General features: G+C 39.9%; 1 protein-coding gene across 1 annotated transcript; it reads left to right on the forward strand.

The window, feature by feature from the left end:
• On the forward strand, positions 1 to 8,632 carry parm1 (prostate androgen-regulated mucin-like protein 1). Its single transcript, XM_067484863.1, has 4 exons — positions 1 to 155; positions 2,688 to 3,410; positions 5,915 to 5,993; positions 6,113 to 8,632. Exons 1-4 carry the CDS (start codon positions 122 to 124, stop codon positions 6,195 to 6,197), a joined length of 921 nt encoding a protein of 306 aa, XP_067340964.1. The 5' UTR covers positions 1 to 121; the 3' UTR covers positions 6,198 to 8,632.
• The last annotated feature ends 7,053 nt before the right edge of the window (positions 8,633 to 15,685 follow it).

Genomic DNA, 15,685 nt, shown 5'->3' on the forward strand with positions numbered 1-15,685 from the left:
GCCTCGCCTCCAGCTACTTATAATCAGTTACCTTTAGTCACTGGCAGCCATTCACACTGGAGCTGTTCACTGGGAGCCCACATCTGCAGTGTTTGAGGAGATATACAATAAAAGGAGCACAATGAGGACTTTCATCCTGCGACCTCTGATAATGGGTAAGTAAACTCTGGCAACACTGCATGAGAAATGAGTTTCATTCTCTCATCAGTCTTCTTTATCTCTGTGTATGTGGAAGCATTTCCTTTAGTGTAAATGTAGCAAATATCAAAGTACGTTAAGCAGTAGATATATTTTACTAGTAAACTGTGAAAGTTTTGACAATGGAGGTTAGGGAGGAACATGTGGACAGTCAAACTACCAGATAAGTTCTGATTAATGTGAAGCTCCCTTCAAGCTTTGTTGTTCCTAAACATCTCTCCACACTTACAAGTTACATTTATGTCAGTATGTGTTCTGTTTACAGTGGCATCAAGCTGGCTCTTCCTGATTTAAGATAAATAATTTTTCAAACCAAGCTATAGTTCAAAGCTTTGACCAGGTTACCACAAGTTAATGTTTTATGAAAAAAAGTTAAATTCAGCAGAAAGTTTAACTTGCCCCTAATGGGTGTTAAGGTAACACAACAAAATTCTTATTGTTTGATTTTTGTGCAGTGCCCAAAAATCTAATCCAATTCTTTTTTTTAAATGAGAAATGTATTAAATATTTTCATTGCCTTTTATACTGTCGCTTTGTGATGACTTACGCATGTGGCACACAACTCAGAAGCAGGAAATACTTATTTTCTTTACGTGAAACACGACTTTTGATGTGGTCTAACATTACTGGATAGTCTATTATCAGCATTTACCAGTGAAATCATCAGTTTATGTAAATTTTTGAGGGAAATGTCTAATTCCTGTTTTCACGCCCACATAAAGAAGATCGGAAAGCTTGAATGCATAACACCAGATGCCTATCCCGATTTCCTGTTCACTGAAATACTGATGGCTGTTATGACCGTTAACTATGACCCTTTCAAGTCTCTCCCCTCGTCCCTCGTTATTCTGAGTGACATCAAACATCAGTGAAGCTGTGCTGAGAGACTATTGTACATTATTTAGGGAAAAGAGTTGGATTATTGTCAAAAAAAAAAAACATAAAAAGACTGTAACCACTTGTGTGTTAGTCCATGTTTTGATACTTATTTTCCTACGTCACTCAGCTCCAAGACTGTCGTTCTATACAAACTGCAATGTCTAAAAAGCTCAGTCATTGTCCTGGGCCCTCTACACGTAGTTTCCTGCAATCAAGACTAAACGGGATTAAATACTAGATTTGTTGAAATACTCATTTGGTTATTTACAGCAGCCATATTGATTTATCCTTCACTTCACTGATGTTTTTTTGCCCTCTTGTTATATTTATTGAACATAAGTAAAATGCTGAATGTTGCCTGATGCAGTATGGTAGAGGAGTGGTTACAGCTACAATGCCCCTACTTTAAATTCACCTGTTTTTCTGCGTGGAGCTTGAATTTTCTGCCTGTTTTTGTGTGGGTTTCCTCCCACAGTCCGAACATGCAGATTGGACTGTGGGAGCTAGTTTATTAGTTTATTTAATGACTCTTAATTACCAGCAAGTGTGAATGGTGGTTTGCTTCTGTTGGCCCAAATGCAGGAGCACCCCTGTGACCCTGAACACGATAAGTGGTTAAGATAATGGATAAATGGAATATATCCAATATGAAAATGTGAAAGTCTAAAGTATTCCATTATCCTTCTTTTTAAATGATATTTGTTTGTACTTGTATACAGCTTGAAACTATATGTTGTACACTACATAGCCAAAAGACTGTGGACTATGAAGCATCAACGTTACAAAATAGCCTGAATAGCCTCTGCTCTTTTTGGGCAGGGGCAGGGCACCCAGACTAAATAACTAAGTACTTTAAGGTAAGGCACAATTTAATGCTAAAGATGCTGTAAATATAAAGAGTACAATCATATATTGATTATGTGCTAATTGTTTCTATCTTAATATTAACTACCATCTTACTCTGGTGCACCTTATTGTCCAACTGCTATCTAACAAATAGGATGCTGAAGGTCCTGATTCAGAAAAACAATTAAATTATTGACATGTTATGAACATTTAATCTGGGAGATTCTGAAAATGATGCAAGATCAGCTGCTTGTTTTACTGAAGAAGAGAGTTTTGGGGACTTTAACAACGCTTAGTCCACTCTGGTTGTTCAAGGTTGTAACAGAGTGATACCACCTCTCCTTAGTCTACAGGCAGTGGGGTTAAAGCCTGTTTCTCCACCAATGTGCTGAGATCAAACGGTCTGACATGACATTTTATTTGTCGTGTCATTGATTTGAATTATATAATTAATGGTACCGACAAGTGATCTGAGCAGCTGTTTAATAGTTTAAACACTAAACAAGCAGTCTACAGCAGAGCAAGCAAATAGTGCTCTAGGTAATTGTCATCATTCACCTGCAGGTTTAAGGAAGAAGAACTAGAGAACTGTTAGCATGAAAATGTGGCTTATTGTTGCTTGAAATTGTGTTCTTGAATAAAATATAAAGAAATTACATCAGAGAGGACAATGGTCTCCTGAGAGAATGGGATCATAAAAAGGAACTATTCAGAGCATCAAGAATCTTCTTTCTACATCAAATATCTTCTGTCTTGAACTGCAGGTCTACTTCTGGGCTGTGCAGCAGAGAACTCATCAACTCAACCCTTCCCCCTACCGTCATCTACGGAGATGCCTGGGTCAGCCAACACCCAAATTACTACTGCTGTGACCAAATTAACTCATACAACAACTTCACAAAACAGCAGTGTGGACACTACAGTCTCATTATCCACATCCGTCCCTTCTCAGACCAGCGAGAGTACATCAGCAACCCAATCAAAAGAGACCCATACTACAAGAAACCCCACCATAACCTCCACAGCTGACAGCGTCACAACCACCAAAACATCCAGTACTTCCACTACCACCACCCAACATCCCCAAACCAACAATACAATCAATACCACCACCACTACCTCCACCTACCCCCCCCAAACCACCAACACAATTAATGACACCACTTCCAATAACGCTACTCAAACTCCCCAAACCACCAACACAATCAATACCACCACCAATACCTCCACCTACCCCCCCCAAACCACCAACACAATTAATGACACCACTTCCAATAACTCTACTCAAACCCCCCAAACCACCAACATAATTAATAACACCACCACCAATACCTCCACTCACACCCCCCAAACCAACAACACAGTCAGTAAAACCACCATCACCCATAGCTCCACCAATGCCCCCCAAGTCACCAGCACAACAGGGGGCACGACCCAAACCACGACAAGTATTCAGGAGGAACACAAGCCCAATGCTTTGAGCTCAGGTATGTGACACAAACGTTTTTTTTACTATTATTTTTAATTTTTTTCTACTAAATGTGTAAACAATGAGAACTATGATGAACGACTGGTTATTGCACTAACTTAAACCCCAAACCTAAAGCAGTGTAGTGTGTTTATTGGGATTTTATGTAATAGACCAACACAAAGCGGCACATAATTGTGAAACGTGTTGTGCATTTGTATTGAGCCCCCTTTACTCTGATACCCCTAACTAAAACCAGGTAGAACCAATTCCCTCTAAAAGTCCAATGACCCAGTCAAAGTCCAAACCTAAATCCAATTAAGAATCTGTGGCAAGACTTGCTGTTCACAGACGCTCTCCATCCAATCTGACTGAGCTTGAGCTATTTTGCAAAGAAGAATGGGCAGAAATGTGCCTCTCTAGATGTGCAAAGCTGGTAGAGACATACCCCAAAAGACTTGCAGGTGTATTTTGCAGCGAAAGGTGGTTCCAAAAAGTATTGAGTCAGGGGGACTGAATACAAATGTATGTCACACTTTTCATATATTTATTTGTGAAAACTCTTTGAAAACGATTTATCATTGTCCTTTAACTTCACAATTATGTACCACTTTGTGTTGGTCCATCACATAAAATCCCAGTAAAATACATTTGCACTTGTAACATGACAAAATGTGGAAAATTTCAAGACGTATGAATACTTTTACAAGGCACTGTATATTTCCAGAAAGCAGCACAATATCTCATATTTGTTTATGTACCGTAAATAAGATGCAAACGATCTTGAAAATCCTAAATGTGTTTCTCACTGTGTCAGACTTCATAGTTTGGCACAAACTCAACTAAAGGAGATCAAAAACATTTAAGACTCTCTGCACAGGCAGAACTGTGCACTATTTAATCTGTTCCTCCTCCTCTTTTATGGCTTGTTTAACTGTTTCCCTCTGTGGTTAATATGTGAACATAATCTATTATATGTCTCCCACACTTCCTTGTTTACATTGCAGTTCCTTCTTTACATGCTAAGTGGCTGAAAATAAATGACAGCTACCAGAAAAGATTCTCTGTCTTTCCCCGGCTCATTCTTTCATCCACAAATACCATCAGTGCAGTTTTATTTTGTAGCTTTTAGAGCCGTCTGTTCGCTTAACTTCTCACTTGAGTACTTCTATTGTATCTGCCCTGCTAGAGGAGGCTAAAGAACATCTCCAGATGTTAGGTGTTTTAAAACTGAGTTTGAACTCTGCCCCGCATATGGAAAGAATTGTCCTTCCTGCCATTAGTCAACTTTACACCTGATCTGATAACACAAATGCGTCAGAACTTTTCTGGCATCTTTTGTTATGACTTTTGAACTATCTCCAAAAAGGTATCTGTCCAAAGTACTATTAGTGATTACTCAGTGGGTCCTATAGCCAAACTAAATCAGGAACTAAAACTGGAATTATTTCTGTACATATACAATCAGAAGACTGTAAGGGAGTACGTAACTACGTTAAATTAAGACCCTGGTTCCTCTGACCAAAAGTCTGTAGGACTTAATAAACATTATATATTTTTACAAATCCTTTTTTTTTTTTTGCCTATGCAGCTGGAAATGGAGTTTGTAGAAGACAAACATTTTAGAAAAAGATGCTGCCAGTACTTGCCACGGTCCTGCCACCTTAAAGCAGCACCTCCATCTTCACTGAAGCTTTGTTGATTCACATCATAGTTCATGTAGCCACAAGCTCTGATCCAGTTTAGTTTATGTTCAGCCTGCTGATAGACACCCAATTTACAACATTTAGGGATGAAGTTAGTGGTAATAAATACAATACACTTTGCCCCCTAAGCCCATCAGTACAATTAAACAGGTACAAAGATCACTACAAACCTTATCAGTCCAGCACAAATGCTACCAAATGACCTCTTTATCTATTACAATGGATTCTTTCCATTTGATGAAAGTGGCACAGATATAAATTTTGGATTCAGATTTGTTTTAATCGATTTATTATTTTTTGACTTTGAATTTTTTCTTCTTGTCTTCTTGTCTCAGCTAATGCTGAAATCAGAAGCTTGATGGGCTGTGAGTCAACCGTAACATATGTGTAGTCTTGGTGTAAAATTTCACCGTGCACTTCCAAACATGTTGTGTGAGTTTGCTGGCTTGCTAAAATTAGCAATGGGCTTCCCTACATTCAGCAGTCAGCTAGTTTTGGGCTTCAGCATGCACTTTACATATTTAACTTTCCTTGGCCCAGGCTTTTCAAATTGTTATGTGTGAACACTCCAAATCAGATGTCTCACCTTTGACTGAACTGAACAACAAAAGCAACACGTATTGTAACGCATTTCTTTTTCTGCACAACTGAAGCGATGAATCCGCTGCAGATGTAGTCTTTAAAATATGTATAAAAACAGAAGAGGCCAGTGGTAAGAAAGAACCAAAGCTATTCTAGAAACATTGTGGATAGATTGTTGTTGTATGACTGAAACCTGTTTTTACTGGATGTGTTCTCTCTCTGTCTCCCTCTCCAGGAAGTATTGCAGGCATTGTTTGCGTCTTCCTTATATGCGCCCTCGTAGCGTTAGGTGGGCTGTACTACTACAAAATCCGGTGAGTCCAGTGCTTCCTGTCATATTAGTAAACTGATGTTAATTTTATAGATTGAATCTTCATTTTGTTCCTCTTTTCTCCATTCAACTTAATTTTTCTCTCTTTATTGTTCATTCCAGACGTACGTCCTATGGTCCTCTACTGGACAGCAATGACTATGGCACATTAGGAAACTTCAGCAACCCCATCTATGAATCATCTTGAATCGTGACTCTTAATCTCCAACTCTTGAACTGTTGACTCAGCGTAACTTTTCAAAGAGCCCTGGCTGCATAGACACAGTGTACAATCATTACTGCAACTGAAATGTCCAAAATTAAATATCAAAGGTGGCAATAAGAGGTGAACATTTTTCTTTAAACAACTCAGTCTTTTAAAACTACTTCAACCTGAAATATACAAATAAAATATTAATTATATATTTTTGGGTTTTTAATCCATTAATCGTCACTATTTACATAACTCCATTAGATGGGTCAGTGATTGGCAGCAAAACTGACTCAATCTTTTAGAACCATTTCAGCCTGAAATATACATATCAAATATTATATTTCTGTGTTTTTAGCCCTTTTAAAAGCTATTAGGTTCAGATAGCACCACATTTTTTTTATCAAAACAAAGTGTCCTACTAAGAGTAAACACTTTTAGAAACACAGACACAAACTAAACACACACCAAAATAGTCCAAAATCAAATCTCAATCTAAAAGACTGCATAAGTGTAAGTTAAGATAAATGTGGGCTCAAAAACATCTTTTGTCATTAGGATCAAACATGTCCGTTTTTGTGTAGCTTAGCCATTTTAGGCTAATTTAAGAAATTGACACAACAATTCTAAACTTTTAAAAAAAATTACTATCCTCTGGAAAGTATGAGCTATATTCATTTGACACAGCCAAAATGAGATATTTGTCAAAGAAGAAGATTTTGAATTGTATCAAGGTTCTGATAGTAGTCAGCTGAGGGTTTCTCGCCTATACAGTCTATGCCATTCTGAGTTACAGAGAAAGGTTTGGGGGGAAAAGCCGAGAGGGTTAAAGGTGGCACATAAACGTCAAAGCAGTGAATGGAGCTCTAAAAATGAGAATAACAAGACATGACATACAGTGCTTTGCAAAAGTGTACATACCCCCTTTAAATTTTTCATATTTTGTCATGTTACAACCACAAATGTAAATATATTTTAGTGGGATTTTATGTGACTAAGGCAAAGCTTTGCACATTTAGAGAGTGAAATTTTTGCCTATTCTTCTTCTTGTGCAGTGTTAGGTTTCAACCACACACAACTTTACATTTAGGCCAAAAAGTTCCATCTCGGTCTCATCACCACGTTTCACGCTGGGGATGGTGTGTTCAGGGCGACGTGCAGTGTTTTGTTTCAGCAACATGTTTTGCGTTTAGGCCAAAAAGTCCATTTTTGGTCTCATCTGACCAGAGTACATGACTTGTCAGAGACTCCAAACAGAGCTTCTTATGACTTTCTTTCAACAAAGGTTTTCTTCCTGCCACTGTTCCATAAAGGCCAGATTTGTGGAGTGCATGACTAATAGTTGTCCTGTGGACAGATTCTCCCACCTGACCTGTGAATCTCTGCAGGTCCTCCAGAGTTACCATGGGCCTCTTGGCTGCTTCTCTGATTGATGCTCTCCTTGTCCAGCCTGTCAGTTTAGGTGGACGGCCATGTCTTGGTAGGTTTGCAGTTGTGCCACACTCTTTCCATTTAGGATGATAGATTGTAAAGTGCTCCATGACATGTTCAAAGCTTGAAAGATCATTTTATAACCTAACCCTGCTTTAAACTTCTCCACAACTTCATGATGCTGTTTGTTTACTAAAGTTCTCTAATTAGGTGACTGCTGAAGACAATTGGTTCCACTGGATTTTAGTTAGTGGTCTCAGAGTAAAGGGGGCTGAAAACAAATGCACGCCACACTTTTCAGATATTTATTTGTTAAAAAAAAAAAATGTTAAAAACATTTAACGTTTCTTTCACTTCACAATTATGTTCCACTTTGTTGGTCCATCACATAAAATTCCATTAAAATACATTTATGTTTGTGGTTGTAACGTGACAAAATGTGGAAAAGTTCAAAGGGTATGAATATTTTTTAAAGCACTGTAAAACAATATGGAGAAGAATCCAACAAGAGTAGAAATATTTGCACATTCTGTTTAATGTTATGTTATGTATCGATTTTGAACTGATCTAATACAATTAAAGAGGAAAAATTTTGTTTTTTTTAGCTAAGGTTTCCATTCTACTGAATTGTAAACTAAATATCACATACATGCAACACAACAAAAACTGAGAAACTGTATGTTGACTTATTTGCTTTTAGTGCATGTAATGGATTTTGTTTTCTGTTCATTTTCCCTCCTTCAGTTCTTGATACAGTTTTACTTGTTTGTCTTGATGCTTTAAACAGTTTTCTAATGTGCAATGTGTTTGTAAAAAACTTTTTGTGTAATAAAAGTGGTAAAGAATACTTTGAATTAGTGATTATTGTTTTGCAGAATCTTTAAAATGATTAGATACAAGTTGAAGTTGACTGGGATCTGTATTAAGGCGAGTGGTGTAGTTCGAGGGATGATAAAGTCAGTCTGTCAGTTGAATTACTGTAGCCATCTAAATACAACAGCATGATAACTGTAATTATTGTTCCAAAAATGTGAAACAAATAAAAATGATACAACAACATAGCATTTGTATAAAATGCGCACAGATGCAGGGCTCCAGCACGGTGCCTTTGTCTATGCTCCTCACGACAATAAATGCCGTGTAGCTCTTCACTGAGCCACACAGTATTTATTAGTGAAAGCTTTAATAATAGCTCTGTCATTACTGTCCTCCGAACCAAACCGCTTCCATTTATCCTCTTTTTAAACCCTCTCCCAAAAAATGCTCCTCTCTTTCTCTAACCCCCCCAGCTTCTTTCTTGTCAATTCCTACTTGGTAATTAAATGTATTAAAAGGAAACTGTGGGTTAAAAGTAATATTGATTAACTGCGTACATATGTAAGTATAAAAAAGCAGTCTTAAATACTGTAATCGAAATTATTACTATATTCAATGTTGTGTTTTAATGTTTAAACAGCATTTTAATGTTGTGGGTGGTCAAGGAAGAGCTGATTATTAATAATACAGCTTTGGTAAGGCTTTAGATTACAGCCCACAACTTACAGGTAAGGTACAGCAAACGTACTGTGTACTGATTAGTAACAACCATGTACCTCTACAGTACCTATAGATAAATATTTATTGTTACTTGATAAGAATAAGCCAACTTTAGGGAACAACGGGGTAACAAGAAAAAAAATACCAAAAACATATACAGTGTATGTATTTTGTAGTAAAGGTGTACTTTAAAATATAAATGATACACGTGACAATTTACAATATAACTATGGTGTAGCTACAGATAAGAAGAGATTCCACTTTAAATTACAGCCCCCCCCCCTCCATTTGTTGTACTTAATGTATAACAACACCACCTTGACCACGTCAAACGAGGATAAATGGAAGAAGTTTACCAGCATCTTTGCAGATATAGAAGCATCAAAATCGCCAAAGTTAAAGTAACTATAGCAAAAAATATTTCCCACTAATATACACTATTCATTTCCAACACTGGTACATAACCTGTGTATTTGTCTTTATTACTGGGCAGCAGCAGTAATAACAGAGGGAGCAGAGCTTTGTGCTGCACCGTCATTATCAGGCCCTAAATAAATGCTCTAAGAAGTGCATGTGGGCTTCTATCACTGAAGATGTGGTGATATAAATCTGTTCACAGTCACTTTGTAGGTACTTGCTTTTGTCCCCTAAACCTGTGGGGTTTAAGAGAAAAAAGCAGCTGCCCAGAACGCAAAGGTTTGATATGGCTGATCCTCACGAAGGTCTTGAAAGGGCTGTTTAAGGGGTAAGACTTTGGCCATTAGCGTGTGTAGCCATGTAAATGTGACAGTGAGGGTTAGGGTCACACCGTGTCTACACAGGACCAGTGTAATCACCAGTGAAGGTGATGGAATCAACTAGTCGCATGACTTCAACCCTATAGAACATTTGTAAAAATGACCAGAAGATGCAGGAATCTTCAAGATTTGTGGACTGTGTGCCTATGAGTTATGGCCCTAACATCAGGATGCCGCCACTCCAACAAGAGAGACTGCAAAATGACTTACTTTGAAATGTATTGTAATTTAGGAACTATTTTACTCCGTCAATGTAGTGTTTAAAACCCTATTACAAGCAGATAAGACTATTAAAGAAACCTTATATACAATGCAGTTACAGCTTGTATCAAAAGAGATTTTAAGATTTTAACAATCTTTTGTTTTTTCTTTTTTGTATTTTTTTTAAAACAACCATTTAACATTAATAAAATAAGGGGAATAAAATGTGGAGGTTTTGGTTGTCCTTTAGTTCATTCTCGGGCTTCATTACACAGACTGTGTCAGACTATAATAAACAGGAAGAGGCCTTTTCCTCTTTCACTCTATGCTTGCTATTTGCAAGTAAACTTGCTCACACAGATACCAGGTCTACTAACCGAACGGAAACCACTGTATGAATTGCACTCTCTTTTTTGTGTAAAAACAGGCTGCAGGTCTCACTTTCCTTCTTACTGACACTTTTCAGGTACTGAAACTTCACGGGGCTTTGGATTCATATTAAACTCGAAACCGGAGGAGAGACGGAAAGAGCTAAAATGAGACAAAAATGATATAGAAACATTAAGTAACTGTTTTTGTGGTTTACATTCAACTACATTTCAGTGATGATGTGATGTCCACCAAAAGCTACAATATTCAGTAACCTTATGGATTTTAAAAAATGAGCTATAACCTCTGGTTTTGTTTTGATATGATGAGGACACTGCATTTTTATTTGTATTTATTTAGGTTTATTTCAGGTACATTGCACCTGAATCAGCATTACTGTAAATGTGCCTTTGTTAGTCAGGAGGCTCATTTCCATCTGTTGTCCCTCAGCCTTCAATCATACAAACCAAGAAGCCGCTTAGACTTGAAACCTAAAAGTCTAAGACAAGAATTAAAATGACATATACATATACAAAGAAGACAGATAACATAAAAATAAAAAAAAAATACACCACATGTGGAAAAAACTACAGAAACACTTCCAGTGCAGCAACTGTATGTTGTTTCAGTTCTTAAGCGTAAGCGGGTCCTGTTCTGTTTAACTAACATTAAGAACATGAACTCCAATAACAAGATCCAAGTTTCTACACATTCACATTACAGACAAAGCAAAGCAATTCTGCTGTGTCAGTCAGCAAACTAGTGCCACCTTGAGGTTGACAATTGTGGTTCAGACTGAAACATCTTGACAGATAATTCAGCTATGAACTGTTGTAAAGTTATCAAATGTTGTAAATATGTTGTTTACTGCTAATTGACATTCTGAAATTATTATTTAATTTTGTACTTTGGAGCAGTGCAGGGAAACCCATGCACCTCGAATAAAGGATTGATAAACTGCTTTTTTTTGTTGCTTTTACTTGTGCTGGGTCACCTATAGAGACAATGGAATAGAGCAGCCTGGCAATTAAGTTTTCTAATTTGATCTAACTGATGTATCGGAGGTGCACATGACTTGGACATAGTCATTCTTGGTATTACAGAGGCAGTGTGGACACACTTTACACCATATCCATTCCCACTGCCCAATTTGAAACAGTCAATGTAGTAAATTTGTGCTTTTAGTAGATGATATGATGTTATTCAATGATTAGCATTTAGGGAAATGCTAATTCTTTCTTTTGATGCTGTGAATGTGGTTAAATGTTCTCATTATTCTCTTCATCCCTGATGTTGTGGTTACTGTACAGTATGAAAAGGATTTTTTTATACCAGTAGATGTCACTAATCACCAGCATTTGTAACGTGCAGGATACAACAGCCGGAGAAAGTGAGCATGTGTTGTAATTCTTCTTGATCTTCCAAAGTGTTAAATATAAAAATGATGTTGAAGGGACAAACATTTTCAGTTTGTGATGTTTCCCTCTTAGTCCCGAAAGTTTCTTTTAGTAATACATTTGGTCTTTCAACCTTCTCAAGGCAAAACGTGATAGAGATGAATTGAAATAAACAGGAAAATGTTTAAATATAATGTTAATTCAAAATATATAATATATAGTTCTAAAAAAAGTATTACAAGAAGGATATGTTGAAAGAATAATGTTTTAATATCTGTCTATCTCTAATGTTTGATATCTGCCTTTGTGATTAACTCTGGTTTCTCCCTCTTGCCACTGACCCAGCATCTCCTCTACTGATAGAATTAAGCCTAACACCTGTCAATTACAGACAAGAAAGGTTAGAAATTAATTTTATTATTAATTCCCTTATTGAATCCTGTCCTCCCCACAGTTCCCTGCCAGATCCTCATCGTCTTACTCACAGTCAACGCTCTGAACTCTTGGTTTACCTGATTGTAGCAGTCCTGACTCCTGTATTCTGGACTCTGTTTATCAGCGACTCTTGGTCTGAGGTTTGGTTTGTTTTCATCCTGTGCTGCTTTTGTTCTTTGTGTTTGGACTAGTTCACTAGTGTTTAGGTTTTTCTGTTAATTCCCCCGTGCTGATGTTCTCACTCACTCTCTGGTTCTAGTAGTTTTTTGTTCCTTATCCATGTTTCATTTTGTTAAGTGTTTGTTTAATTAGTTCTATTACCCTTTATCCCGTGTGTTCATTTTGGTTTAAAGGTTTATGTTTCTCTTATGTGTCTGTTCTGTATTGGTGTGCTCACTTACTCTCCTTAGTTTTTGTGTTAGTCAAGTTTTCGCGGTCAGTGATTTAGTTTTTGTGGGAGGTCTTTCTTATAATCTGTCCTATTTTCGTTCGGGTTTTGTGTGCACAGTGGTTTTCCCTGGGATCTGTGTCACTCAGCATTTTTGTTAGTTCAGTCACTCACACAGTCTCCTCACTTGGGTCCACCCTTAACAATAATCGTGATAGTAGGATCTGGCCAAAACAAGGACCCAGAGACATGTGAGTGTTTTTTTTTTTTTTCTTTTCCCCCCCTATGTATGCCACGGAGGCATTCATGTCCTTCTTGGGGTACAGACCCCAGGTTTCAAACCAGACTCTGGTCTTGGCAATCTGTTTTCTGGGCATGGGCCCCCGACGTAGGAAGTCCAAACCTCAGACCAAATCGCTAGTCTCAGATACCCCTCAGTCTGCCCCTGTTGCTGATTGTTTTTCTGGGCTGGTTGACCCTCCTTCTGCCCTTGACATTACCCCTGAGCCTGCCACAGCACTGTCTGTAAACAACCCAGACAGCTGCCCACCTGTTCCCATTTTGGTCCAGTAGAACCCACTCCACCGATACCTGAGATGTCAGCTCCTGTCCCTCGGGGCTAGCTTCGTGTCCGGTCGACGCTCTCCCTCACTCGGTCCCGAGTATAACAGACCAGTCTGCCACCGAGCCACAGGCGGCTGATACCTCTGAGCATAGGAAACGCTTAGCCAGATGTCGAAGGGCCCATCACACCAGCTCCTCCAGAACCCCCAGCCAGGAACCTCTCTCCAGTACCACCCCAAGTTCTGACTCTTCTGTTATAGATCAATACCCGGTCATCTATCAGCTGTTCGTATGCCTACGGGAGACCTTGGCCATCTCCTTGGACCCTGAGGCTCACTGTTCAGCAGCACGGCAATTGGAAGAGCTCGTCAGGTCCAGATCGTGGTTGTTGGGCATGCATGATGTGCCTGAATTACTGGCCTATTTAGGTGTGATCAGGACGAAGTTTGTACGAGCAGAACTTTCCTTTGTCCAGAACTGCATGTCTGCTTCAGAGTTGGCCAATGTTCCACCTGCTCCAGTTTCCGAGCTCACAAGCAGTCCTCCCAAACCCGCTCCATGCCTGGACTACACTCCTGAGCCTGCTTCTGGTCCTGACACTGATCCTATTCCTGCACTTATCTCTGGTTCAGTCGACGTCTGTCCTGCTCCTGTTCTGCTCTCTGGGTCAGCTGATGTTAGCTCTGTGCCTGGCCTCGGAGCTGGTCCTGTTCCAGCTCCTGCCTCTGGCTCGGTCAACACCTCACCTGGCCCTGGCTCTGTTTTTGTCGCAGAGCGGGTCTACGCCGCCTCCGGCTCTGTTCCTGGTTCTGTTCCAGTCGCCAAGCGGGTTGACACCATCTCTGGCTCTGGCCCTGGTCCTGTTCCGATTCCTGTCTCTGAGCGGGTCGATGCCCCCTCCGGAGTTGTTCCTGTCCCTGGTTGTCCATGTCCGGTCCGAAGGTCGGGGTCAGCTATTGTTCCTGCTCCTGCTCGTCGAGTCACTGTCTTTCAGTCTGCCAACACTGCTTCCGCTTCTGCTTCTGATCCTGTTCCTGTGTCCGAGCAGGTCAATGCCTTCCTTTCTGTCTCTGAACGGGTCGATGCCGCCACTTCAGCTCCTTTTCCATGGTGGGTCAACGCCGCCACCTCAGCTCCTGTTCCGGGGCGCAACCTCGGTCCAGCTTCCTGGGAGAGTGGACGCAGCCTCTGTCGATTCTGCTCTGGCTCGCCCAGTTCCTGTCGCAGCATTGAGGTCGGCCGCCATTTGTCCTGTCTCTGTCTGTTCAGGTCCTGCTCAGGTTCCTGTTCTTGTCTCTGCGTTGGCTGTCGCCAGCGAAGCTCCAGAGTCTGGTCCTGCTCTGGCACCTGCCCCCAGGCCGGTCAGTGCTCCGCCTGCCCCCGATTCCGATCCTGCTCCGGCACCTGCCTCCGGGTCGCTCGCCGCCTTGCCCGGCCTCAACTCTGGTCCTGGTGGAGGACGGCCTCCTGCCCCGACCCCCAGGGGGCTTCAATCGCCATTGCCGGCGTCCTGCCCGGCCCCCGGAGGGCTTCCGCCGTCACCTGCCGGCCACCTGCCCAGCTCCCTGCCAGACCACCTGTCCGGTCCTGGAGGGCTTCAGCTCGTTCCTTATCCATGTTTGAAGGTTTCGTAAGTGTTTGTTTAATTAGTTCTATTACTCTTTATCCCGTGTGTTCATTTTGGTTTAGAGGTTTATGTTTCTCTTCTGTGTCTGTTCTGTATTGGTGTGCTCACTTACTCTCCTTAGTTTTTGTGTTAGTCGGGTTTGGGGTCAGCGATTTGGTTTTTGTGGGAGGTGTTTCAGTTTGTTATAATTTGTCCTATTTTCATTCGGATTTTGTGACAGGGTGGTTTTCCCTGGGATCCGTGTCACTCAGCATTTCCGTTGTCAGTCGGAAATTATTTTCTTTATACCCTCCTGTCACGAGCGATTTCTGTTCCTTGTTGATTTTTGTTAAATAAAGTCTTTGTTAGTTCAGTCACTCACGCAGTCTCCTCACTTGAGTCCACCCTTAACATTAATCGTGATAGTAGGATCTGGCCAAAACAAGGAGCCAGAGACATGTGAGTGTTTTTTTTCTTTTTCCCCCTATCTTGTATTAGCCTATAGTTTATATAATCAATAATTATGTCTCATTTGAGTATCATCACACCCATAATACCGACTGGACTGGTCCCAACATAAGCTACAGCTGGAAGGCGCAAGTCTAATTTTGTACATATTTTTTTCTCTCTCTCTTATCAGTAAGACAATTTTGCTTTGCTTCTTGTCAAAGTTGTCACAATCGACAGTCTTCCCATAAAACTTCCATACACCCAAAGCCTCCGAGATATTGCAAAAACATTTTGCAATGTCTTGATAATGT

This window comes from Channa argus, chromosome 18 (assembly GCF_033026475.1).
Source record: "Channa argus isolate prfri chromosome 18, Channa argus male v1.0, whole genome shotgun sequence".
NCBI classification, from domain to species: Eukaryota; Metazoa; Chordata; class Actinopteri; order Anabantiformes; family Channidae; genus Channa; species Channa argus.

Bases quoted from the DNA above. Each gene is read 5' to 3' on its own strand.
- parm1 (XM_067484863.1), top strand. From the start codon at position 122: ATGAGGACTTTCATCCTGCGACCTCTGATAATGG. The intron at 156-2,687 runs GTAAGTAAACTC...CTTGAACTGCAG, and splicing joins CCTGCGACCTCTGATAATGG to GTCTACTTCTGGGCTGTGCA. The intron at 3,411-5,914 runs GTATGTGACACA...CTCCCTCTCCAG, and splicing joins GCCCAATGCTTTGAGCTCAG to GAAGTATTGCAGGCATTGTT.